Here is a 26,563-nt window from a genome sequence, read left to right on the forward strand (position 1 = left end):
AAAGCGCACTGACAGGGCCAGGGCAGGGAGGGAACCGCCTCTTGAGCCCCTCCCATACCCCTCCCAGCCTCTTCTGCTGATGGTATTTCTCTGTCATTTAACTCTGGCTCTTGGACATTTTCTTTTTCCCAGGAAACACCCACTCCCAGAGTCTGACAACGGGGACCATGAGCTGGGTGCCCTGCGGCTAGGTAGGTGTGGCTAGTGCCTCTGGCCTTGCCAGCCAGGGGCCAAGGGGTTGTGGTGGGTGGTGGGTTTGGATGGGGAGGGTGTTTTCCTGGCTGGGATGGGGCTTCTTTCTCCCAACCTGATCTCAGGAAGCAGGGCCCGGCCTGTGGTGTAGAGCAGGCCTCTGACTTCATCAAGGAAGTCTTCCACTCTGTCTTTCTCTCTGGAGGAATCCTTCTAGGAAACCCATCACTTCTGGATCCACACTGGAGGGCCAAAGTGCCCTCTTGTATTGGGTGTGGCCTATGAGAACCTGTGAAGGTCTCCAGAAGACAGTTCTTGGTGCCATATTAACATGAGTTCCTCCTGGAGACGTTCGTCCTTTTTAAAAGCTTACAAACACAATATTGAAGTGTTTTGAAGCAATCTTTTTTCCCTTCTCTTTCTGTAATTCTCTACACCCGAAGACTGACGTGTTTGCAGGGCTTGGCCAAAGTAGCTGTGGATGGAGGATGACGGGCCCAGGACTGGACTTGGAAGGCCGAGGCTTGGGTGCTGTTGACGTTTGCGCGTCTCCTGGAGGCCGGCAATTTACGCACTGGACTCTCTGTGGCAGCCGAGAGCCGTTCACGTCCTCGCCTTCTCCCTTTAAGCACTCCCTTGCCAGCCGAAGGAAGGACGTGGTGCCCCTTTAGAAGTGGCTTGTGTGAGACGGGCAGTCTGACAGTTTGCTTTGATGAAGTTGAAAGGCGTGGCAGGGGCTTGTTTGTTCCACTTAAGTCACTTCAGAGGGTAACAGATCCTTAGTCTTAATCACCAAAAAGGGCTGGTGGGGATCATTAGCGCTACCCAGGAAGGGGCTGGGTTCTGTGTTGGCTATGCGGCTTAAGGCTTGGAGCCCGGAAGTGCTGGCACCCTAAGCCTTCCTGTGAAGCGCTGGATTTCGAGAGTTTCCAGTGAAGGCCACAAAGCAAAAGCAGTTCCCGACCCTTGGAACCCGGAGAGCCTCTGATGGAAGGAAGGCTTTTAGCGATTCTCAGAAGCCAGCCCTTTGAAGCGTGTGTGCGTGCGCACGCGCGTGTGTGTGCATGCGTGTGCATGTGCGTGAGTTTTCTGAAGCAGACCCTGTCTTTGCTATGGCTCAGCTAATGGTTTAGAAAAGGAGGATATGAAGGATAAGCGACCATGCATGAAAAGAGAGAAAAGAAAAGAGAAAAGAAAGAGAAAAGATAAGAGACCATGGACTTGAATCCCCAGGAGAGTTTGTGGAAGAGACACAAGGAAAGAGAGGCCTTGGGGGGACAAGGAAACCTTCAGCAGCCGTTGGCTGCCAGGGCACGTGCAGGGCTGTGCTGAGAGCAGACCGAGGGTGTGAAAGGTGGCCTCGCATCCTCAGAGGGCAGGGTCGGAGGGACACAGGCAGAGAGGTGTCCTCTGTAGCAACCCACAAGCAGATGACCAGCAGAGCTAATGCTTCAAGAGACTGTGTGGGCTCCCCTCTCCACTCTTCTATCAGTAACCCATGCCGAAACCTCCACTTCTCCCACCTACCACCTCACTCCAGCCTCTGGGTCATTCCACCTCCAGAATATCTCGAATCGTGTCCCCCGGCCCTCCCACCTTTCTCTCCTCGCTATTACAGAAATACGCCACGATTCTTCTGTTTGCTCAAGTGCTTTATCAAACACCCATAATGTGCCAGAGGTAACACTGTCAGAGACAGTGCAGGGACAACTGTGTGCCACCTGGTTCAGGAAGCTCCCCGCTTAGAGACAGAGTCCTACACAACCATAACACAGCACGTGCTAGAATAGGGAAGAGCATGAGGGGCATTTTTTGATTCTTGTTTTGTTTTGAGAGATCTTTGCTATAGGGCATATGTGCATGTCAGAGAGACAGAGAGAAAGAAAGTAAGAAGTCACCCCCCAGAGGGGAAGACTACACTGCAGTCCTTTCTCCTCCATTCTCCTCTCAGGATTTTGGGCACACATATGTGCCCAGCGTGAGTTTTAAACTGCTAGGTCCAGGCCTTGAACCAAGGTCAACCCTGTGGGAGTCCAGTGCCTTCATCATTACACCACCTGCTGGATCCTGTTTGGTTTTTTAGCGTTTTTCCATAATGTGCTCTCTGGAAAGAGACAGAGAGAAGAAAATGAGAAATCACTGCCCAGGAGGTATGACCACGCCATAATCCCTTCTCCTCCATTATCCACTCAGGATTTTGGGCACGCACACATGTGCACCCAGCATAAGTTTCAAGCTGTCAGGTTCAGGACTTGAACTACAGTTGGCCATATAGGAGTTCAGCACCTTAACCACCATGCCACCTGCTGGCCTAAGCACAAAGGTTTTTTTTTTTTTGAGAGGTTTTTGCTACAGGGTGCCTGTGCTTGCCAAAAAGACTGATAGAGACAGAGAGACAGAAAGCAAGAAATCACCCCCCAGGGGGGATGGCCACGCCACAATCCTTTCTCCTCCATTCTCCTCTTGGGATCTTGGGCACTCACGCACACGTGCCCGGTGTGAGTTTTAAGCCACCGGGTCTGAGACGCGAACCGCAGTCGGCTACATGGGAGTCCAGCGACATAGCCATTACTTTGTGGTACCAGCACAAAGGTTTTAAGACCAGATGGGAGGGGGCCCACAGATGGCATAGCAGTTGTTTTGCTGGACTCCCACACAGTTGACCACAGTTCGAGTCCCAGATCTGGTGGCTTGAAACTCATGCTGGGCGTGAGTGCATGTGTGCCCAAGATCCCAGGTAAAGAATGGAAGAGAAGGGATTATGGCGTGATTATTCCCCCACCCCCTGAGGGATGATTTCTCACTTTCTGTCTGTCTGTTTCTCTCTGTCTGGGGAGTATACTTGTTCTAAGGCAAACACCTCTACCAAAAAAAAAAAAGAAAAAAAAAGACCAGACAGGAGAGGTGATCAATTCTGCATAAAGAATCAGGGGGTGGGGGGAGCTTCCTATGATAGCTGATATTTGAGCAGGGCCCTGGAATATCCATAAGAGAACAGGAGTCTCATCACCTCTTCTCTGGGCTACTCACAGGCCCCTCAGCAGCCTCACGATGCCCAGGCTCTTAGACCCCTGAGCGCACAGCCCTGGGTGTGTCACTCATCAGCACACAGGCGTCATGGGCTCCTTCCTGTCTCAGGACTGACAGCCCAGCCTTCAGCATGGCACCCAGAATCACACTTACCTATCCCAGCCTCATTCCCCAATGATGCCATTGCTTCCCAGCAGGCCACTCACCTGTCGCCAATCTCTCTCACATGCCAGCCCTTGGGCCATATGGTTCCACCCACATGTCTACTTGGCAAGGCCCCTGGTCTCCTTCAAAGTTCAGCCTAAATGTTTCCTTGCCATGGAAACTGAGGAATTCACACAGTCTCTTGAAGCATTAGCTCTGCTGGTCATCTGCTTGTGGGTTGCTACAGAGGACACCTCTCTGCCTGTGTCCCTCCCGACCCTGCCCTCTGAGGATGCGAGGCCACCTTTCACACCCTCGGTCTGCTCTCAGCACAGCCCTGCACGTGCCCTGGCAGCCAACGGCTGCTGAAAGTTTCCTTGTCCCCCCAAGGCCTCTCTTCCCTTGTATCTCTTCCACAAACTCTCCTGGGGATTCACATCCATGGTTTCTTATCCTTTATTTTCCTTTTCCTTTTCTCTTTTCTTTTCATTCTTTTCTTCAATTTTTGTCAAAATTAAAGCACAGAGGGGTATTGAGTCTCTGGGATTGAGAAACTTCCAGAAGCTATCTTGTGGTCAGTGAAAATACAGCACAGGTTCCTAGAAGGGAGAGGGATGGCCATCTTCCTATACAATCTGTAGAGTGAACGTCATTCCCTTCTGTATCTTTGACTCTTGAAATGCAATTATAGCATTTATATGTATATATATATATTTTTTTTTTCCTCCAAAGGACACATAAAATGGTATGAGAAACAAAACCCCTTGCTTCTCCTTTCAACCAGATATTTGTGCCAAAGCCTTAAAAATAGCTCTCTCAAACCACTGGCATTTGCGGCCATTTTTGTCTGCTCAGCCAACATGTCATTCTGGAGCATTTTGTTTTCTCCCTTTTGTGGCGGTCCCACCACATCTGGGCCCGGGGCCCGCTATGTGGTTCTGAACCAACTCCCTGTACTGGGGCCAACCTCTCCCCACCAGGGCCAAAGGAGGCTGCCTCCTCTTGGGGCTCACTGGGCCTGGGCTTGCCCCGGACCCCCAGCCTCCATCCCTACACTTCCTTCGTGGAAACTGGCAGAGCAAGCTCAGGCCTGGCTTCCTCCCTGACAACCTCAGACTAAACAGAACCCTCCAAGTAGGTTTAAATACCTTCGCCCTGTGCTTCCAGGAATCAGTCTGGCCTGAAGCATCGCAAAGAGCCTTTCAGGGTCTGGTGGAATCACCGAGGTTACTCTGCCCCTTTGGGGTCCCAGGTGCCTCGGAACATTCTCATTGTCAATCTTGCCAGAGTCTGACCATCACCTTCTCTCCCTTCTTCCCGCCCCTTTCCTCGCTCTCACTTTTTCTTCCGTATTTCCCTTTAGCTCTGCACCTGGCATCCCTCCCCCATCAGCACCTGCCTTGTGCGTAACTGGTATCTCATCCCTTGCGTGTGTTCCTGCAGAGCGCATGCGTGTGGTGCCTGCACGTGTGGTACCCGACGTAACTAGCACTGAGATGCGTCTCCTTGGTTTCTGTCTTTCTCTCCCCAGCACCATATTTTTAGGACCCGCTCATCTTGCTGGGTGAACGGCTGGTCTTTATAAGGCCATGATTCCATGGTAGCTGTTTCAAAGACCCTTGTAAGAAGAGATCTCCTTTAAATTAACATTTTCATTTTAATTCCAGACTTTTTTTTTCAGCACAAAGTGAGACTGTCTCTGCATTCAGTGGACTGAGCCTCAGGGGGTTTATTTTGTGCTATGATGTGTTCCCTTCAGGGAAGAAACGGGGGCTGCAGAGTCAGATATATGATACGTGTTCTGGGATGTCAGCCTTGGACACCACCCCCACCCCAGTAGGCTCCTCCAGGGGGCTGCCTTCACGGAGCCAAGGCCTTAGCGAGCGTCCCGAGCCCGCCCTGCTCAGCTTTGCCAGCACAATGGCCTCGAGGTTGCTTCCTTGGCTCCTTGATCTGAGGCTCTGGTAAATGCAGTGGTAGCAGCAGGCCTGACAGCAACGGGGTGCAGGGGTGTATATGTGTGTCAGTCAGCCAGGGGCAGACAGACGCGACCGAAGCCTCAGGTGGGACGCCCTCTGGGCGTCAGTCACCTCGGCTTGCAAGGCAACTGTACCTGGACTATGGCTTAGCTTCACTCTGGCTGGGCTTCCAGGGGAGGCAGGAAGGCAGGGGGCTTAGGAGCCTGCCAGGTTCATATTCTGTCTCTGCCACTTAGGGGCTGGCTACTTAACCCCCCTAAGCTTCAGTTTCCTCATCGGTAAATGGGGGGTAATAATTGCTTCCTCACAAGGCTGTTTTGGGGGTTAGGTGGGACAGTCCAAGTGGTAATGACTGTAAACTACAAGAGTGATAATCTATGAATACTGTTTTATCAGGAATGGTCTCTTTTTCCCTTTCTGTCCTCCTTGCGTGTGCTCAGGGGATGAGGCAGTGTGCTCACGCCCACCTTGTGTAAGGAGGCGTCTGGCCTATGCTTTGTTTCACGTTCCACTGTTCGTCCACGTGTGGGACTTTCTCGGGGGCTGGCAGCCAGCTCCCACCCAGCAGCTTGCAATACAGTCGGGAAGGGATGTGACAAGGAGCGAGGTCTGTTTCGCTCCATTTCCTTTCTTTCTGGTGAAGACCCAGGAGCCCCAGGTGTAGGCTGGGATGGTTGGTGGGCGAGTCCTCCCTCTACTCAGACCTCCAAACTTACCAGTGCCTGTGGCGTCAACTGGCGTCGTGTTCCACTCACATGGCTCATCTTTCTTTCAGAGGATGTGGAGGATGAACTGATAAGGGAAGAAGTCACCTTGGGCCCGGGCCCGTCGGTGCGCAAGCTGCAGGTCACATCGCAGCCCATCGACCTCTCTGTCGCCAAGGTACGTGTCCACCTCGTGGTGTACAGAGCCGACCACGTCGACACGAGGGCCCTTCAGAAAGTTTATGGAAACAAGGGCGTTACAGTATGAGTGTCTTCTGGTGCAAAAACATTTTGGACTCCATGTAGTTTTTTCATAATACATACTTTCCATGAGCTTTTGGAACACCCCTCGGACGTCTTGATTTCAATCGATGCAGATGAGGCGATTTTGATCTTTCAGCCCGGTCTGTCTCATTGCAATCTCTTGGTCATTGCTGAAATGGGACTTTGATTGTGATGTAGAAGAAAACCTGAGCCAAGGGTCAGGAAAACTGGGTTCTAGTCCATCTCCCTTCCTGTCCCCAAGAGGAAAAGAAAGAGACTGTATTCTTCCCGTTCAAACATTATAGGACCCGCTTCTACTTTGCCACATTCCCGGGGGGCACTGCCAGACTGTGACAGGGAAGGGATAACTGATCCATGAGACCAGCTGTCTCTTAAGCTGGGCCCCGGCTGGGCCGCAGTGAGAGAAGGGCAGGGAGGTGTTAAGAATTCTTCCGCACCATCTAGGTTCACATCCATGGCCTCCTGGGTGGACGTGTGCTCACAGGGCAGACGTGGGGAGCAGCCTCCTCTGCAGAGTCCTCCCTACCCTCAGCGGCTAGAACGGCCTCACCTCTCCCTTGACCATAGGTTGGTGTAGGATGCATGTTGTCCTAGCTGTCCCCTATTGGCCTCTCAGCCGGGAACCAGGAAGAAAAAACAGAACTCCTGAGGACATAGCTTATCTCCTTCTCTTTCACTTACTGCGCATTTACTCAACACACAGATCAGAAAGTAAGAGATCTTTCTGGAGATTTGTGCTTTCCTTCCCCTCCTTCTTCCCCGTTCCTCCTACTTCTCCCTTTCCCTTTCCTTCCCTTTCCTCTTTTGAAATCACTGAGCATCAGACACATTTACGTGGCCCCATACTGGGGTGTAGGCACTCTGGCCACCCATAGTCATAGGGCAGAGGGTACTCCCTTTGGAAAATGGGCCTTACAGACCAGCATCTCCAAAAGAGCTGGAAAAGTGAGATCCACAGGGAGGAAAGGAGGGCCTGAACCCTTGGCTTCCATGGCAAGTAGAGGCCAGGTTTGCAGGATAGGCCAACCACACAGTGCCTAGCTGAGAGCTGCCATCCTGTGACTCAGAGGATGGAGCAGGAGTTCAGCCAGAAAACCTACGACTAGTTTCTAGACTCTCTAGGGAAACCATCTGACAACTGGATAACCCTAGTCGCATGTGAAGGACAGCTGCGCCCCGACAGATACATTCACGCATCTTCTCTCCCGAATGCCACCAGCCCACATTCACAGACATGAGCACAAATGCATCTGTCACTGGGGTTTTCCTCACACTTCATGAAAAGGGAAGAAGAACTAATTCTGGTAGAGAATGATCTGAGTCTGCAGGAAGGCCCCGATCTGGAGAGGGTTCCACAGGTGGTGCCCACCTATGGGTCCTAGACTCACCAGAGGGTGCAGAGACCCCTTGGATGTGAAGCCTTGGCAGAGAGAGAGAGAGAGTGGGCCCTTTGTGGGGTGGGGAGCTGGTGGGAGAGGCTCTGTCTTGCCACCCAAGGGATAGACCACTTCTGGAGCTTGGAGTAGTACTTGGGTTGATGGGAGATGAACACTGAGCACAATATTAGCCAGAAATTTAGAGAAGACTGAACTATAAAAAAACAGAAAGGCTGCCTCGGGAGGATGGGTAGTTGTGGTATCCAAGCAGAGTTTGTGGGGGATCACTCATGAGCGGAGTCCTAGAGGGGATTTTTACACATGGTTAAAGGATTGTCTCAGAGCAGAGGTCAGCTAGCTTTCTCTGTAAAGGGCTAGATAGTCTGTTTTCAGCGCTGGCTGGTCTCTGTTGCAACTATTCAACTCTGCCCTTGTAGTATAAAAACAGCTGTATACAATATGTAAACAAGTGGGCATGGCGCTGTGCCAATAAAACTTTATTTATAGAAATGGGGGGGGGGCAGACTTGGCCTATGGGTCATCGTTTGCTCAGTCTGTACCATATCCCTATCGTCTAATCTACATACACTGGAATCACCGAGTGGAATTATAAACCACCGATACCCGAGCCGCACCCTCAGAATTCGAATTTAATTGACTTAACAAGTGACCTGAGCATCAGGATTATTTTTTTGAAGGCTCCTGAGATGATTTTAAAGTGAGATCATCCATGAAAACCTCTAGTCTTTCCTGGGAAGGATCAGAAGACCTCCAAGATCCCTTGCAAAACTAAAATTGTGGGTTTTAAGGTCTCCATAAAGCACCTACAAACATTTTTGTTCATGTCGGCATAGGCCGGTTTGGCTTGCAGGTGTTCCAGAGGTAAGACCCTCACGGATGAGTTTTTCTTTCCTCAAATATGAGAAGAATGGGCTTGCAAAATAAAAAGGAAATAGATTGCCCTGCTAGAAAATAGACCTCCCCGCCAGTCCATTCAAAACCAGCTCCCATGGGAATCTGCACACCGAGCATTGTGTTGTTTGTTTTTAAAACAACTGATAAAACTCTCTCTCCTTTTTCCAGGAAATAAAGACCCTTCTGTTTGGTTCCAGCTTGTGCTGTTTCAATGAAGAATGGAAACTTCAGAGTTTTTCCTTTAATGACACGGCCTCACTAAAATATGGCATCGTGCAGAACAAGGCAGGTTGCTCTGATGTGTCCCAGGGACCTTTCTGCTGGGTCCTCATGCACAATGGTGGGGACACTGCCCAGATCTGGTAAATCCTGCCAGCCCCACATCTGCTGAGCTGTCACCCAGTGCAGTTTCTTCACATGAGTTTGGCGGAGCGAGAGCTGGGGAAAGACACCCTCTGCTTTGGAGATGTTGAGGTTGAACATGAATGTTAGGAGTGCTTGCTACGGGTGGTGCCTGTCTTTGGGTCACTGGCTGGAGGGAGCAGGAGCAGGCCCCGAGTCTGGTTGGAGCCCGCTTAGGCTGGGCGTGGAGACCCGCACAGGTTCGTGCAGGCAGAGCTAGAGAAAGGGCACTTGGGCAGGAGGCAGCATGAGCAAGGGCGGGCTGCAGCGAGGGCAGCTTGTCCTGTGCGTGGAGCAGGCGCAGAAGAGGCGGGCGTAATAGGAGGGACAGAGGTAGAGGGTGGCAGGCTTTGAACATGGCTTGTGCAGACTTCCCGAGATGTTCTCACTGTGGGTCAGAAGAGTCTCTGAATCTGGGATCAAAGAATTACCAGATGGAGTAGGTCAGCTCAACTGCACTACATTTCTCAAGACCAGGACCCTCATCCTGCCTCATGCTGCCTGGGGAAGAGCCCCCAAATCCCCAGCTTCTGTCGCTCCTTCATGTGGCCAAACTCAGCCTGTCATCTTACATCCCTGCTTGGAGGGTGCCTGCCACTCTGACAGTCCTTGAACCTGGATGGGGACTGTTGATGCTGTTCAGTCTCTCCACTTTTGCCTCTGTCTTACAGGCAGAGCCCCCCGATGTCCACAGGGATAAGTTCCTTAAAGAGCCTTTACACTCAGGGTGGAAGGGAACAGAGACACCCTAAGGGGATGCTGAGGCAGGCCCCAAGCTGGGCAGGAGAGAGCTCACATAAGCCAAGGCTGCTGAAGGGGCTCAGTGCTGGCTCAGATGGTCAGGGGAGTCTTTCTAGAGGAGGAGGAGGTCCTTAAGATGGGCCGTAAAGGCTGTGTAAACAACTGGCATTTCAGCTTGTGGACGTGGAAACCGTTCTTGGATGATGGGAAACTTGTGGTGACATCCCTGGCTTCACACCTGGGTGGTTTTGAAGAGTCTCTTTCCTCCCATGATGCACTGCAGAATCAATCACCTCTTCTTTCAGAGATGGGGGCTGGATTTGCCACTCCCTCTCTGTAGCTCAGGGTCAACGTGTTGCAGTTATTCAACTCTGCCCTTGTAGTATTAAAACGGCTATATACAATATGCAAACAAATGGGCATGGCGCTGTGCCAATAAAACTTTATTTATAGAAATAGGTGGGGGGGGGCAGACTTGGCCTATGGGTCATCGTTTGCTCAGTCTGTACCATAACCCTATTGTCTAATCTACATACACTGGAACCACATGAGAGACCCCAGTCTCAGAAGGAGCAACACCCCCCGTTCTCTAACCTGTGGGCCGGGGCTGGTTCCAGTGGGTCAGAGTGCTCTGGGCCAGTCTTGCTGCAGTAACACTTGTCATTCTTTGCAGGGGGGTCCCTGTGGGGTTCTGGCAGCTGTCCAAGGCTGCGTCCTACAAAAACTCCTGTTTGAAGGAGATAGCCAAGCTGACTATGCTGGGTAAGTCAGTCCCATTCTGGCAATACTTTCATCTCCCAAGCCGCCTCCACAGTGTCCAGAAAAAACAAGCAGGGAAGTGTGTGTGTTCCCTGATATTTCCCATCTTCTGGGGGTCAAGAAAGGGAAGGACCAGGGCAACCAGCCACCAAGGCCTGTGCTGACCAGTGTCAGGGGACGGCTGCCCATTTAGGAAAGCAGGGAAGATTGCTAAGTGGCGTTCCCCTGGGAAGGGTCTGCTGGACAGTGTCGGATCTAAGTCCACCCCCTCCTCAGAAGGCGAGCGCAGCAGCTGCCTGGATCCCTTCCACACCCACGTCGACCTGCCGACCCTTTGACTAGGTCCAGGCTGCCCTCCCTCCCCGTGTGATCTCGCCTCTGCCAGCAGCCATGACCACACATTCCAGCCAGCCCCACGGCACACTGTGTCCACTCACCGCAGCCATTTCTTTCCCGGTGCATGCATTAAACATTTGCACATGGGCACTTCGCTCTCCTTCCCATTCACTCAGGACCCGTTCCTGGAACATCTCTTCCCAGGCACAGCGATGCAGGGAAGGAGGAGGTGCATCCTCTCCTCTGCAGAAATGCTCTGTGAGATTGAGAGACGGAAAGCTCTCCTCCCACACCATGGCTGGTGCCGAGATAAAAGGCTTGGCGAAGTGCTGGCTGGGGCTGGCGGGCCGCGAGGTTTCCCCGAGGAGGCACCTTCTCACTTTCTTCTCAGGCCCGGTTACTAGCTTGTACTGAGTCGCTCTCGGAGCTGCAGAACCTCTGGCGCTGGTACTTTTTCCTTTTTTAGCTTAAATAGAATATACATACAGAAAAATGCACGCGATATGTGTATTCTGCTCAAAACCACACACCCATGGACACATCACCCAGATCAGAAAAGAAAATGATTGTGGAACTGGGAGGAATCTTCCTGCTCTGGCCAGTCAGTGCCCAGTTCTTCCACACGATATAGTTAAATGGATTCTAAAGCCATCGCCTAATTTGACCATACTTTATTGAACGGTATCTTCAAATTAAGCATTTCAGGTCTTGGAGAAAAGCTTAGGTGTTACCAGGACAACAGGCCTGCTCCCCATTTATTCACGTTCTGATTCCTGGAGGGACGTGTTCATTGTGAGAGACACCTAGCCGGCTCAGTACTCAGACGGAGTGCATCTTACCAGCACAGCTGATGTGACCACAGACCTGACCTACACCATGCTAGCTTTTTGTGTTTGGCATCTTTCCAAAACAGCATTCAAGGCTTTTTCTCTCAAATCAAAGGGTTCTATATTTTTTTTGGAGAGGTTTTTTTTACTATAGGGCACATGCACTCGCCAAAATTTTGGCTCTGATCAAACAAAAAAAAGAAGAAGAAGAAATAAAGTTAAATAAAATAATTCTTTTTTTTTTTTTTTTTAAAAAAAAGAATTCTTTCTTTTCTTTTTTTTTTTGAAGAGGTTTTTGCTACAGGGTGTGTGCGCTTTCCAGAAAGACAGAGAAAGACAGAGAGAGACAAAGAGACAGAAAGCGAGAAATCACCCCCCAGGGAGGATGGTCACACCTCAATTCCTTCTCCTCCATTCTCTTCTCAGGATCTTGGGCACTGATGCACACGCGCCTGGTGTAAGTTTAAGCCACTGGGTCTGGGACTTGAACCGTGGTCAGCTGGTCCCACAAAGAGTGCCATCTAAAGCACAGCTAGGCCACATTTCCAAAGCAAGCTCTTCCTGAAAGAGAGAGACAGAGAGACAGAAAGCGAGAAATCACCCCCCAGGGGTGGATGGCCATGCCGCAATCCCCTCTCCTCCATTCTCTTCTCAGAATCTTGGGCACTGATGCGTACTCACCCGGCGTAAGTTTAAGCCACTGGGTCTGGGACTCGAACCGTGGTCGACTACAAAGGAGTCCAGTGAATTTTTTTGACCTTCCTTGTATGCAATGAATGGCTATTTTTAACAAATATTTCATTGAAAATTTTAAAAAGTTCTATATTCAAGTTTTACGACATAATGATTTTATACACACATACACATTGTATAATAATTATCATGATCACATTAACACAACCATCACCATCTCTGCTATGCCTTACTCAGAACTTTACCCTCCTCTGACCAACATTTTCCCATTCCCTCACCTGCCAGCCCCTAACTACCATTCTGCTATTTCTATGAGTTTGACTTTTTGAGATTTTATCTGTAAGTGAGATCATACAGTACTTTTCTCTCTGGCTGACGTATTTCACCTAGCACGATATTCCCCATATTCATCCATGTTGTCCTGCATGGCAGGATTGTCTTTTTTTACAGTTAAATAATACTTCATTGTGTGTATGACACATTTTAAAAAATCTATTTATCTGTCAATGGACACTTTAGTCACTTTCACTTGTTACTCTTGTGAATAATGCTAAAATGTGAACATGTGGGATACAGATATCCCTGACATACTGATTTAATTTCCTTTGGAGATCTGTGGGCTCTTGAAAAGTTCATGGAAATGTGTATTATGGACATCTATTTACAGATTTTAAAATATTTTGTGCCAATATTTTGCACTCATACTTTAATTCTACTTACTACAAATTTGTTCAAGTACCCTCATATACCCAGAAATGAGGTTACTGGATCACACAGTAGATGTATTTTTAGTTTTTTGAGGATCTTCCATACTGTTTCCGTGACAGCTATACCAATTTACATTCTCACCAACAGTTCACAAGGGTTCCCTTTTGTCTTGTCCTTGCCAGCACTTCTTTTTGATAACAACCACAAGTAATAGGTATGAGGTGATATTTCATAGTAATTTTGACTCGTATTTCTCTGCTGATTAGTAATGTTTCCATGTAACTGCTGATCATTTGTGTGGCTTTATTTTCATTTTAGGTTTTTGCCATAGAGAGAGAAAAACAGAAAGATGGAAGGAGAAAACATGAGAAATCACACCCCAGGGGGGATGGCCGTGCCTCAATTCCTTCTCCTCCATTCTCTTCTCAGGATCTTGGGCACTGATGCACACGCGCCTGGTGTAAGTTTAAGCCACTGGGTCTGGGACTTGAACCGTGGTCAGCTGGTCCCACAAAGAGTGCCATCTAAAGCACAGCTAGGCCACATTTCCAAAGCAAGCTCTTCCTGAAAGAGAGAGACAGAGAGACAGAAAGCGAGAAATCACCCCCCAGGGGTGGATGGCCATGCCGCAATCCCCTCTCCTCCATTCTCTTCTCAGAATCTTGGGCACTGATGCGTACTCACCCGGCGTAAGTTTAAGCCACTGGGTCTGGGACTCGAACCGTGGTCGACTACAAAGGAGTCCAGTGACATAGCCATTGCGCCAACTGCTGGTCTCCTAAAGAGTGCCATGTAAAGCACAGCTATACCACATTTCCAAAGCAAGCTCTTCCTGTCCTTGGTCTTCTTATTGCTCCCCCATCCCCCATCAGGTCAGTCCCCATTTGCTCTTGTCTGCTCAGGGTCAGCCTCCACCGTCTGCTCTAGAAGTTCAGCCCAGTGGAGCCTGAGGAGGTTTGAGTGTAACATGTGGGCAGACACTCTATCGCCAGCCCTCCCTGGTGAGGCCCACACAAGCCTTTGTGCCCAGCAATCCTCCTGACTGGGTGACACTTCTAATGAGAGACCTCTGGCTGCCTCAAGGATACAGACAGGGACACTCTTTGAGCACACATGTTCCTTTACCTGTCTTTCCGTCTTGCACAGAAGGAAGCATGCCCAGTGTATTCTGGGGTGTAGCAGGGGTACAGGGCCAAAGAGAATAGAGGTGGCTTTGCCCTCATGGCACCTACGATTGAATAGGAGAGTCAGACCAGTGGTGGTGGTTCTGGGGGCCGTGCAGGATGCTAAGGGCTCACCTGAACATGGAGTCGGGGCCGCTTCCTGAAGAGAAGATCTTACTGAGATCCGGAAGGTGAACAGGACCCTGTTTCTCCCGCACACCTGTCCTGCACTCCCTTGCTTCCCCTCCGTGCTTTTTCCTTCCCAGCAGGTACCCTCCTGCTCCTGCTCTGGCACTTTGCCTGCTGGCTCGTCTCAATGCACTGAAGCCACGACCTCATGAACCTTCCCTGCCCGCCCCGCCCCACTCCGCCCCTAATCACCTGTCTCCAGTGCTTTTGTTCATGGATGCAGCTACCTGTCCAGGTCTGCCCTGTACCCCCTGACCTCTCAGGTCCCCTGAGAGCAGGGGCCTTCTGAGCTGCCTGGTTCACAGCATCCAGCCCAGCACCCAGACCACAGGAGAGGCTCAGAATTCCTGTTGAATGAGCACACAGACAAGTGAATGAGTTACCCAGGCACAGGGAGCGAGGCCATGGTATTCCAGTCCAACGAACAAGACGTTTAAAGGCCTGAGGTGGTTGGGGCAGCATGTGTAGGGGCAGTGGGAGACCCAGGCCAGTGGGTGGTCAGGGTCAGGTTGCTGAGGGGGCGCTGGGGAGATGGCTCGAGATGGCGCGATCCCCGCGGGAGATGTCCTTACAGAGTTGCTTCTGAACATCACCTTGGGGCTTCTTGTGGCTTCTCAGGAGTGGCAAATGGTTTCCCAACATTTGGGACTTTTTTAAAAGAGAATTTTGCCATAGAGTGCATGTGTTCGAAGTGGGGATGGGGGTGCGGAGAGACAGAGACAGTGAGAGGGAAAGTGAGAAGTCACCCTCCAGGGGAAATAGCTGCACTATGATCCCTTCTCTTTTTGGTATCTTGGACATGCACCCACACATGGCCTGGTGTGAGTTTAAGCCACCAGGTCCGGGACTCGAACTGTGGTTGGCCATGTGGGAGTCCAGTGACGTAACCTCTCAGCTCTCTGCTGGCCTGTGGGGCATGTTTCCGTTGGTTCTGGGAAGGGCACATTCTGCCCGGGGTGCAGGCAGGCTTGGTTCCTCGTTGACACTCCCCACCTCAGTAGGGGATGTGTGAGCATTTGTATCCCTTGGGGCCTCATCCCTGGCGATGGAATTCTGCTTTCCACACCAGAGTGAGGAGCCAGTGCCCGGGAGGCTGAAGCCATCCAGGCTGAAGGCCCAAAGGGGCTGTATAGGAAGAAAACTATGCTAAGCCTGAGGCAAGAGGGTTTCCTCTACCTCCCACTGCTGTCCCGCTGGGACCTGCCAAGTGCTGACTGAGGCCCCAATTTGTACTGAAGGCCCCAATTTATGTACCTGCTGGGTAGACAATTCTGCCAAGGCAGGAGGAAATGTAGCCCCGGCCCTGGGAGGCTCCCTGTCTACTGGGATTGCAGCTGGGGCTGGCCTGGATAGAGGTCCTGGAAGACCAGGTCTATGTGTCTGCGGGCGGTGGATGGTGGGGCCCAGTCGGGCGCTGGGGCTGTGGGACTGGGCAGAGGAAGAGCAGGGAAGGAGGAGCTGCTGGCCTGCTGGGAAGATGAGGGGTTTCATGGGGGGAAGGAGGTGGTCTCTGTAGGGCGGCTGCCTGGCTAGATTAGAGGAGGCCTATGTATGGCGGCCAGGGGAGCTCAGCCCACCAGTCAGGGTCACCTGTCCACGGAGCTGGGAAGTTCAGCGACTTCACCTTTCTTCATGGACACTCCCTTGCACCCGGCCCCTGCCACCCCAGCATGGAAGGCTCTGTCTTGCAGGCCAAGTGTAGCAGGCTGGGCTCCTGCTCCCACAGGCCCCATGGCACCCCCTCCGTGCTTTTTCCTTCCCAGCAGGTCCCCTCCTGCTCCTGCTCTGGCACTTTGCCTGCTGGCTCGTCTCAATGCACTGAAGCCACGACCTCATGAACCTTCCCTGCCCGCCCCGCCCCACTCCGCCCCTAATCACCTGTCTCCAGTGCTTTTGTTCATGGATGCAGCTACCTGTCCAGGTCTGCCCTGTACCCCCTGACCTCTCAGGTCCCCTGAGAGCAGGGGCCTTCTGAGCTGCCTGGTTCACAGCATCCAGCCCAGCACCCAGACCACAGGAGAGGCTCAGAATTCCTGTTGAATGAGCACACAGACAAGTGAATGAGTTACCCAGGCACAGGGAGCGAGGCCATGGTATTCCAGTCCAAAGAACAAGACGTTTAAAGGCCTGAGGTGGTTGGGGCAGCATGTGTAGGGGCAGGGTCAGACCCAGGCCAGTGGGTGGTCAGGGTCAGGTTGCTGAGGGGGCGCTGGGGAGATGGCTCGATCCCCGCGGGAGATGTCCTTACAGAGTTGCTTCTGAACATCACCTTGGGGCTTCTTGTGGCTTCTCAGGAGTGGCAAATGGTTTCCCAACATTTGGGACTTTTTTAAAAGAGAATTTTGCCATAGGGTGCATGTGTTCGAAGTGGGGATGGGGGTGCGGAGAGACAGAGACAGTGAGAGGGAAAGTGAGAAGTCACCCTCCAGGGGAAATAGCTGCACTATGATCCCTTCTCTTTTTGGTATCTTGGACATGCACCCACACATGGCCTGGTGTGAGTTTAAGCCACCAGGTCCGGGACTCGAACTGTGGTTGGCCATGTGGGAGTCCAGTGACGTAACCTCTCAGCTCTCTGCTGGCCTGTGGGGCATGTTTCCGTTGGTTCTGGGAAGGGCACATTCTGCCCGGGGTGCAGGCAGGCTTGGTTCCTCGTTGACACTCCCCACCTCAGTAGGGGATGTGTGAGCATTTGTATCCCTTGGGGCCTCATCCCTGGCGATGGAATTCTGCTTTCCACACCAGAGTGAGGAGCCAGTGCCCGGGAGGCTGAAGCCATCCAGGCTGAAGGCCCAAAGGGGCTGTATAGGAAGAAAACTATGCTAAGCCTGAGGCAAGAGGGTTTCCTCTACCTCCCACTGCTGTCCCGCTGGGACCTGCCAAGTGCTGACTGAGGCCCCAATTTGTACTGAAGGCCCCAATTTATGTACCTGCTGGGTAGACAATTCTGCCAAGGCAGGAGGAAATGTAGCCCCGGCCCTGGGAGGCTCCCTGTCTACTGGGATTGCAGCTGGGGCTGGCCTGGATAGAGGTCCTGGAAGACCAGGTCTATGTGTCTGCGGGCGGTGGATGGTGGGGCCCAGTCGGGCGCTGGGGCTGTGGGACTGGGCAGAGGAAGAGCAGGGAAGGAGGAGCTGCTGGCCTGCTGGGAAGATGAGGGGTTTCATGGGGGGAAGGAGGTGGTCTCTGTAGGGCGGCTGCCTGGCTAGATTAGAGGAGGCCTATGTATGGCGGCCAGGGGAGCTCAGCCCACCAGTCAGGGTCACCTGTCCACGGAGCTGGGAAGTTCAGCGACTTCACCTTTCTTCATGGACACTCCCTTGCACCCGGCCCCTGCCACCCCAGCATGGAAGGCTCTGTCTTGCAGGCCAAGTGTAGCAGGCTGGGCTCCTGCTCCCACAGGCCCCATGGCAGGCCTGAGATGGGGTGGTCCTCGAACCCAGTGAGAGAGAGGAGTGGAGGGCAGATAATCTGACAAAGCCTCAGTCTTTGTCAGACTGATAGAGGAAGAGGTGGCTGAGGGCGACAAGTTAGGCCAGTCTCAGAGACCCTCTTCCCTGACCCCAGAGAAGACTTTCCACCTGGTGGTGGTGGGCCATAGGCAAAGGGGCACCATGCCCTTCCTGAGTCTTTTCCTGCTCCTTTGCCCCGGACCTGCCTCGGGGGCTGGAGAAAGATCAGGGTGAGGAGGGTGAATTCTCCTTGGGACAGGTTAGGACTTGGGTCAACCAGTGGCCGGGGAAGTAGGAGGCCAGTACATGAGACCAGGAGACAAGAAGGCAGGTAGTCTGTGTCCCTGCCTTGCTGAGCTATAGGTCAGAGGCCACAGGAGGCTGTCCTTGCCCAGTGGTGAGGGTGTAGTCCGTGGGTGTAGGTGCCCAGGCTCTGTGCCCCTCAGCCCACCTCGGAGAGGTGGGACCAGGGGAAGACCTGGATTAAAGTCGTGGGGGAGCAGGGGCTCATTTCCCCATCGGTGAGTTAGGATGGTAATCTCTGGCTGGCCTAAACTGGACTTCAGAACATCCCCGTGTAAGGCCACGAGAGCTGTGCAAGCGAGTAGGACTCACTCTCTGACTCGGCCCGTGATGGTGCAGATGGGGAAACTGAGGCCCAGCGTGGGAGAGGCGTGTGCTCAGGTGTACACCTGGCAACTTGCAGGGCTGAGACTGGCATGTGACACGCCGTCTGTCACAGCTGCGGTGCACCCTAGGAGAGACCTGCAGCAGTGGGTACAGAGAGGCCAGGAGTGGCTGCTGCAAGAGCCTGAGCTTGAAGCACCCAGTCTCTGGGCACCCATCTGGACTCTCAGCCCCCAAGGCTGGGTTCTCAGAAGAACCTCCCCTTTGCCCTAATTTAGAAAACCACTAGAGGGAAGACCGGCCCTGCTCATGGCAGCCAAGGGGAACACCTGGTCGTGTGTGCAGGCGCCTCTCGTCCCCGCTCATCTGCCTTTGCAGACATCGATATAATTATATCACCGGCGTTTCTGCATGGGCTATGTACGTTGGGTGGGGTTTGAGGCTTCAGCGCTTTTTTTTGACTCTGAAGTTCCAGAATTTCAGAAATGAACAGCATATAAAACATTAAATACAGTTTAAGAGAGAGGAAAGCTCCTCTGTTCTCTCCAGAACACCTCAGATGCCTGCCACGCCGAGGGCTGCAGTTCCCGGGCTCGGCCCTGGAGAGCTCAGGACCTGTGGGCCAGGGCTGGCCCCTGAGCTCTTCCTCCTGGTGGCCCCTTCCTCGACCTCTCCCCGCCGACTGCAGGGGAATGACAGCATTCTGTGAAAGCAAAAGTGAGGCTGGGCTTCACTCTCGGGGAAGTCATGCTGAAATAAAGGTTTATTGGCAGGGTGGGGTTTTCTGCAGTGCTGTCTGGCTTCGTTAAGGCTCATTCCATCAGGGCGGCGGGGCCCAGTGTTTTTCCACTTGCAGAGGGACTGTGCCCGCTGGGATCTGGGAGAGAAGATGAGCTCTCCTGTCCTCTGCAGGCCTGGACAGAGCCCGGGCCAGGACGGGGCCCTCTGAGGAGAGAGAGGAGGTCCAGGAAAATTCTCTATTCCACCTACTCTTTTCTTCTGAAATTGAGGAATTTGAAGCCCAGAGAAGGAGGAGTCCTTGCCCAAGGGCCTCTGGGTACTGGAAGCAGAAACAGGCTTGGAGCCAGGGCCTGTAGCCCCTGGCCAGCCTCTTTCCACCTCTGTCCTTCAGTAGCAGTTGACCTTGAGGGTGGCAGAGAGGACAAGTTTCTGGCCTCGTGCTCTCATCAGCTCTCCCCTGCGTCTTCTATAGACTCAGTCTATGTGCGCATGTGGTCAGGAGTAGACAGCAGGCTCTTTAGCGATAGAGGAGAAACACTTCTTTAATCTGCAACATAGGCAATTTGGGCCAAAGCGAGATGTCTTATTCCCCCATGTCCACCTCATCCTTAGACACAAGTCTTCATCCTGCACTTTTCTTGTGAGGAATTTGACTCTTAAGAACTTCTCTTGGTGCGAGAGCCTGGCCAAGGGCCAGATTCCTGGAGGAGCTGGACGCAACATGTGTCTGGCTGTGCGGGTAATGCAGGGCTGTCAGGGTTGCCAAGGTTTGGCCGGAGAGGGCAGGCCGGGCTGTCTGGTGAAGGTCTGGAGATCAGGCATGGCCCTGCCTTTCTCTGCTGCCATCTGTGGGATGAGCACCTGTCCCGTCTATGCTGCAGGAAAGCGGGGTCGGGGGGACATCAAACCCACTGCCCGCATTTACAAGTGGACATGCAAAGGCCAGGGAAGGTGAGCCAGGAATCAAACCCAGGGCTCTTCACTGCCCCGCTGACCACGGCACTGCCCCCAGCTCCACTGTGTTTTCTGAAAGCTGTGTCTCAGAAGACAAAGATGGATTAGGCTCAGGGAAGGGGAAAGAGACTGGAAGACCTACCAAGCATCAGCCAATGAAAAGAACGAGGAGGGCCAGCAGGTGGCATGGTAGTCAAAGTGTAGACTGCCACATGGGTGACCATGGTTCAAGTCCTGGACCTGGTGGCTTGAAAATCACACAGAATACATATGCATTCATGCCCTAACTCTCAAGAGGAGTGTGGAAGAGAAGGGACTACAGTGTGGCCATCCCCCTGGAGGGCTGATTTCTCCCTTTTTCTCTCTCTGTCTCTCTGACGAGAACACATGCCCTATGCCAGAAACTTAAAGAAACAAAAAGAAAAGAAAAGGAAAGAAAAAAGAGCAAGGACGTGGGTATAGGGCCGTGGAGGTCCAGAGGGGCCATAAGCAGAGCCTGTAAGATCAGGGAGAAAGGCCAGGCCCAGGGCCAAGAGCTCTGGTCTGTGTTGCCTGGTGCCGAAAAGCCAGGCTCAAAAGTGAAGGGACATTGGTTCCCACCTCCAAGTGCTCAAGACAGTGGTGGCTACGTCCCCAAGCTCTTATTTCTTCTCCAATATTAATTTTTTTCCTCCAATTTTTACTAAATTACGTGATCTTGGACAAATAACTTGGTCTCTGTGCCTCAGTTTCCCCATTTTTAAAAGAGGATGATAATAGGAGTTCCTTCAGAGGGTTGTTTTAACACTCGGATGAGGTAACACATGTAAAGTGCTTATAATAATGCCTGGCAGGACCAGCTGTTGGCGTAATGGCTATGTCACTGGACTTCCATGTGATCGACCGCAGTTTGAGTCCCGGACAAGTCCTGGACCTGGTGGCTTGAAAATCACACAGAATACATATGCATTCATGCCCTAACTCTCAAGAGGAGTGTGGAAGAGAAGGGACTACAGTGTGGCCATCCCCCTGGAGGGCTGATTTCTCCCTTTTTCTCTCTCTGTCTCTCTGACGAGAACACATGCCCTATGCCAGAAACTTAAAGAAACAAAAAGAAAAGAAAAGGAAAGAAAAAAGAGCAAGGACGTGGGTATAGGGCCGTGGAGGTCCAGAGGGGCCATAAGCAGAGCCTGTAAGATCAGGGAGAAAGGCCAGGCCCAGGGCCAAGAGCTCTGGTCTGTGTTGCCTGGTGCCGAAAAGCCAGGCTCAAAAGTGAAGGGACATTGGTTCCCACCTCCAAGTGCTCAAGACAGTGGTGGCTACGTCCCCAAGCTCTTATTTCTTCTCCAATATTAATTTTTTTCCTCCAATTTTTACTAAATTACGTGATCTTGGACAAATAACTTGGTCTCTGTGCCTCAGTTTCCCCATTTTTAAAAGAGGATGATAATAGGAGTTCCTTCAGAGGGTTGTTTTAACACTCGGATGAGGTAACACATGTAAAGTGCTTATAATAATGCCTGGCAGGACCAGCTGTTGGCGTAATGGCTATGTCACTGGACTTCCATGTGATCGACCGCAGTTTGAGTCCCGGACTTGGTGGCTTAAACTTACACTGGGCGTGTGTGTGTGTGTGCCCAAGATCCTGAGAAGAGAATGGAGGAGAAGGGATTGCAGCATGGCCATCCCCCTGGGGAGTAATTTCTCGCTTTCTGTCTCTCTGGCGAGTGCCTGCACCCTATAGCAAGATTAAAAAAAAAAAAAAAAGACAGAAAGAAAAAGAAAAAAAAATTAGTGCTGGGAAGCTTCCTACCAAGGATGGATGGCCTGCCTCAGTGAATTCGTGTAGAACATGTCATTTGAAAGGAGTCTCCATACCCAGATCTGAGAGTTCCCAGTCTGAGCGTTCCAGGCGGAGTATACCATCCAGGCAGGATTTTGCACAGCTCCTAGTCAGGTTAGGGTTTCAGGCAGGGGCTACTGGTCTCACCTGTGTGACAGGAAGGACATGTGTCCTCTCTGGCCAGAAGAGAATGTGAGGTGGGAGTGAGGGAGGGGGTGAGATGGAGCAGAAATGCCGCTGGGGCAGCCCGATGGGTAGCAGGGCATCCCAACCCAGCAGAGGCAGGGAGGAGGATGAACCCGAGGTCCTGAGGCAGGTGCACGCGGGTGACAGGTTGTGGCCATCACGCAGATGAGGCAGGGTGCGAAACAGGTGCTGTGGGGGTAACGGAGTCCATATTTGAGGGCTCTGGAACTTTGTCCTTTGTCCGATAACTGCTTTCCCGGCCCTCCTAGTCCTTGGCGTGTCCACCCCTGAAACCCGGGGCACTGTTTTCTCAACGTTGTTTTCCTAATTAACCGTGACCTGGGCCGTGCTCCCGACAGCTCGGGCCGTCCGGTTTGGTGATAGCGTGGTGACCATTTCCTGCAAGGAACATGCTCGGTTTCCTGAGGCTCAACAGGATTGGGCATTCTGCTGGTTTATTTGCTTAAGGGCTTGAACGCTTGTTGCTTGTCTCGGGTCTGAAGGATTTCCAGCGTCGGGGCTGGGTATTGTGTTTATGTAAGACATGAGCGTCCACCTTCCTCTCTGCCCCATGAGGCTGGAGATCAGCAAACCATCCACATGGATCATGTCAGGGAGGACAATGCTGGGTCAGACCAAGGAAGCTCAGGGCCTGGGTGCCACCGTCCCTGTTTCACCTCTCAGGGTTTCTCCTCTTTTTAAAGGCTTTTTATTTTTTTAAGTTTGTGGAGAGTGTTGTGCACTCACCAGAGAGAGACAGAGGGACAGAGAGAGAGAGAGAGAGAGAGAGAGAGAGAGAGGAAGAAAGCACCTCCCCCCACCCTGGGGAATGGTCATGCCGCAATCCCTTTTCCTCCATTTCTACTTCTAGAACTTTGGGCACACATGCACATGTGTCCGGCATGTTTCTCAAGCTGCTGGGTCCGAGACTTAAACAGCAGGGTCAGCCATGTGGGATCCTGCCGCCTTAACCACCTGGCCACTTGACATTTATAGACAACCACAGTAGCCATTGTGGATTAAACACTTGCATGTACCAGGCTCTGGCCACCGATCTTTTTTCTTTTTTTTGGAGAGGTTCTTGCTATAGGGTGCGTGTGCTCGCCTGACAGACAAAGAGAGACATAGAGACAGAAAGCGAGAAATCACCCCCCAGGGAGGATGGTCATGCCGCAATCCCTTCTCCATTCTCCTCTCAGGATCTTGGGCACGCACGCACACGTGCCCGGCGTGAGTTTAAGCCACCGGGTCCTGGATGTGAACCGCGGTCGACTACATGGGAGTCCAGCGACATAGCCATTACGCTAACTGCTGGTTCCCTGGCCACTGATCTTGTAAACATCATGTCATTTAAGCTCCCAGTGCTATAAAGGATGGTGTTTATGGATGGGGAGACTGAGGGACCACTGTTATATCTCCTCTCCTTTCAAAGTCATTGGGCCGCAGCGACATGGTGACAATCACTGATGCTGTGTTTCAGGCCTCAGGAAGTGGCCCCATGCTGCCTGCCATGGGTCCTGGTCTCCTGTCTCCTGTCCCCCACATGGTTCAGCACGGAGCGCAGGTGTTATTTGGTGACGGAAAACATGGAAACTCCTCCCTCTACTTCTTTGCTCCTCAGCAGAGTCTTCGTCAAGGCCTCTTTGTTTGCTAGGACGGGACACCCACTCAAACTAGCTTTTGTTCACATTTAGAAAAAATGCACACAGTCCAGGAGAGGGCACAAAGCACAGCTCTATAGAGGCCTGGAAATGGGAAATGGAAAAGAACGTCTATATTTGGCTTTTCCCTTCTTCCCTCTCATTCCGTCCGTGCTCCAGGGCCCTCTTAGTCACCATCCGTATGGTACCAGCCCTGTGGTTCTGGATCCTGCTGACCGCCTGTGCGGTCACGGCACTCTCTCCCTTCTGCCCTCACCGCTGCGGCCCTTCCTCCTCTGCCTCCCTGGTACCGTACAGTTCTGTGGGGCTCCCGCCATGGCCACCGCCTCTGCCCTTCCTCATCCTCTCTCTACGAAGTCGTAGCCACTCAAAGTGCCGCGAGCTACTCATGTGCTGGGAGTTTGTAAACCTGTGTCTGTCCCTGGCCGCCCTCCTGGGCCTTTGACATGCCTGGCAGCTCTCTCTGGGGGAGGAGGGGCGCAGTCGGTCCGAAGTGCAGTTCATCACCTTCCACCGCAAACATGGAGGGTGTCCTTAAGTCCTTTCTCTCCCTCATCCTCACACTCTGAACCTGTCCAGCAAGTCGAGCTGTCAGACACCCACGGTCTCATCTGTCAGCCAGTGGGAGTGAAGAGCACCTGCCTGTCCGGGCTGTTGTCTCATTGTCTCAGGGGCCTGGATGTGGGGCTGGCCAAGGCCTGGGCTGGATGGGGGCTTGTACTTGCCTGAGGTGGAGGCAACTCCAGAGCACGCCTGGCTTGGCCTCCTGGGCCCTTTCTTACACACCTCTGGCCTGCCAAGCCCACAGGGTCCCCTCTCCTCACCCAGCTTTACCCAGGGCTCCTCCCCGATGGCCTCATCCACAGAGGCCCCTGTTCCCCAGGCTCTGCCTTGGGGCTCTAGGCTGCAAGTGGCCCTCTAGGTGGCAGGGAAATGGCAGGCCATCTGCAGAGGGGGCTGCCTGCACAGGGCCGCACCGTCTCGGCCTTGTGTCCTCGGAGCATGAACACATCCCCTTTTCTGTCCTCAGGCGACTGCAGCCTTCAGACGTGCACAGGACCCGCTGCCTCGCCCTGGCCATAGCGGACATCGTGTGGCGGGCTGGGGGCCGAAAGAAAGCCGTGGTCGCACTGTAAGTGGTTCCCGAGGCTGTGCTGCCTGCGCTCAGCCTCTGCTGCCAGCTGCAGGCCAGCGGCTCTTGCTTTCCTGACCGTGGGGCATAGAGCCGGATCTGCACCTCCTCCCAGGACCCTGGCCTGTGCCACCTGCCCAGATGAACCCCCCGATGGGTGGGAGGGCTAAGGCCTTCCACACGGCCCTGCTGCCACTGTCTCTGGGCTCCCATTCTCATCCTGAAGGCCTAGTCATATCTGCCTTCCTCTCCCAGGTGCCCTGGGGTAGTAACCCTGAGAAAACCACTGTCTTTAGCAGCCAGCTCCCCTAGACATGTCTCCAACCCAGAGGCCTTAGAAGGAAGCCCCATGGGTGACCAGGTGAACCAGTGGGAAGAGCTCCCATCTGTACTGCTCCTCCCAGTCCCCAAAGCCCGCTCCCATGTGCTTGGTCACGTGGTCCCATGCCACTGAGGAGAGACCCCAAGAGGTGAGCCGAGGTGGTGGAGTCCAGCCCTGAGCTCTCTTGCCCTCACTCAGCGTCATCGGAGCCCAGCCCTGAGCTCTCTTGACCTCACCCAGCGTCGTCCTCCCCACACAATCCAGGTGGGTGGTCTGCTGGCTGTCAGCCTGAGCAGGTGGAGAGAAAGCAGCACTTCACCAGCCTGTGGCTAAGCCATAGCAAAGGCTGTGACTTTGGGGACCAAGGACCACACTCTGGGAGGCCTTATTACTCACTAGGGTAGAGTGCGTCAGAGAAAGGGGTCTGGAGGCCGTTGCTCACAGCCTGTGTGACCTTGGGCAATCGACTTAACCTCTCTGTGCATTTACTCATCTGAAAAACTATAAATGAAGGTAATAATTATTAATAAGGTGGTTGTGAGAACTAAATGAATCAACATAAGTAAATAATATAGAGTAAGACGTTTACATTGTTTATCAGGATTAATAATAATAACTGTGAGGTGCTCAGGATAATATCTGGCGCATACTGAGTTCATGGAAGTTCAGGTACAGTCATTCCTCCGTGTCTAGGGGGGATTCTTTCTGGGCCTCCCTGCCCCACCGAAGGTACTGAAATTGTGGATGTTGCCATCTGTCACATAAGTGGCACGGGCCCTGCTTCTTTCCTGCGCACACCCTCCCGCATAGGTTAAATCATCCCTGCCACTTGCACTAGCTGGTTCCAGGTAACACTGCGTTCTTAGTTACGATGCCGCAGTGTTAGGGAGTAACAAGGGAAATGTCTGTCCCCGCTCAGTACCGACAATAACCACAGGGTACACGACAGCAACAACGTCACATTGTCAAGGTCGGCTGAGTCTGCAGCTGTGGGACCCAGGGTCCAGATCTGTGTGGCAGCTCGGAAAGATTAGGGACCAGAGTCCCGAGAGGCATGGTGACTGGCCCAAGGCCACACAACAGCTAACGGCACAGTGGGTCCTGTCCCTCCTCCTAGTTCCTGCTGCCATGGGCTGCACACCCAGTGGGTGCTGTAAACAAAGCGCCCGGAAACTAGCGGTGAGAGAAGACTGGCTGGCATCCCTCAGTCCGTGCAAACGGCG

At 52.7% G+C, this 26,563-nt stretch overlaps 1 protein-coding gene across 1 annotated transcript in view; it reads left to right on the forward strand.

Moving 5' to 3' along the window:
- MINDY4 (MINDY lysine 48 deubiquitinase 4) overlaps positions 1-26,563 on the forward strand; it is a 123,241-nt gene that overhangs the window by 62,548 nt on the left and 34,130 nt on the right. Inside the window, exons 6-10 of the mRNA XM_006146240.1 lie at positions 133-191; positions 6,121-6,227; positions 8,794-8,910; positions 10,442-10,530; positions 24,917-25,018. Coding sequence (XP_006146302.1) covers positions 133-191; positions 6,121-6,227; positions 8,794-8,910; positions 10,442-10,530; positions 24,917-25,018 — 474 coding nt within the window. The remainder of the gene's footprint in view (positions 1-132; positions 192-6,120; positions 6,228-8,793; positions 8,911-10,441; positions 10,531-24,916; positions 25,019-26,563) is intronic.

This window comes from Tupaia chinensis, unplaced genomic scaffold (assembly GCF_000334495.1).
Source record: "Tupaia chinensis unplaced genomic scaffold, TupChi_1.0 Scaffold000170_1, whole genome shotgun sequence".
NCBI lineage: Eukaryota > Metazoa > Chordata > Mammalia > Scandentia > Tupaiidae > Tupaia > Tupaia belangeri.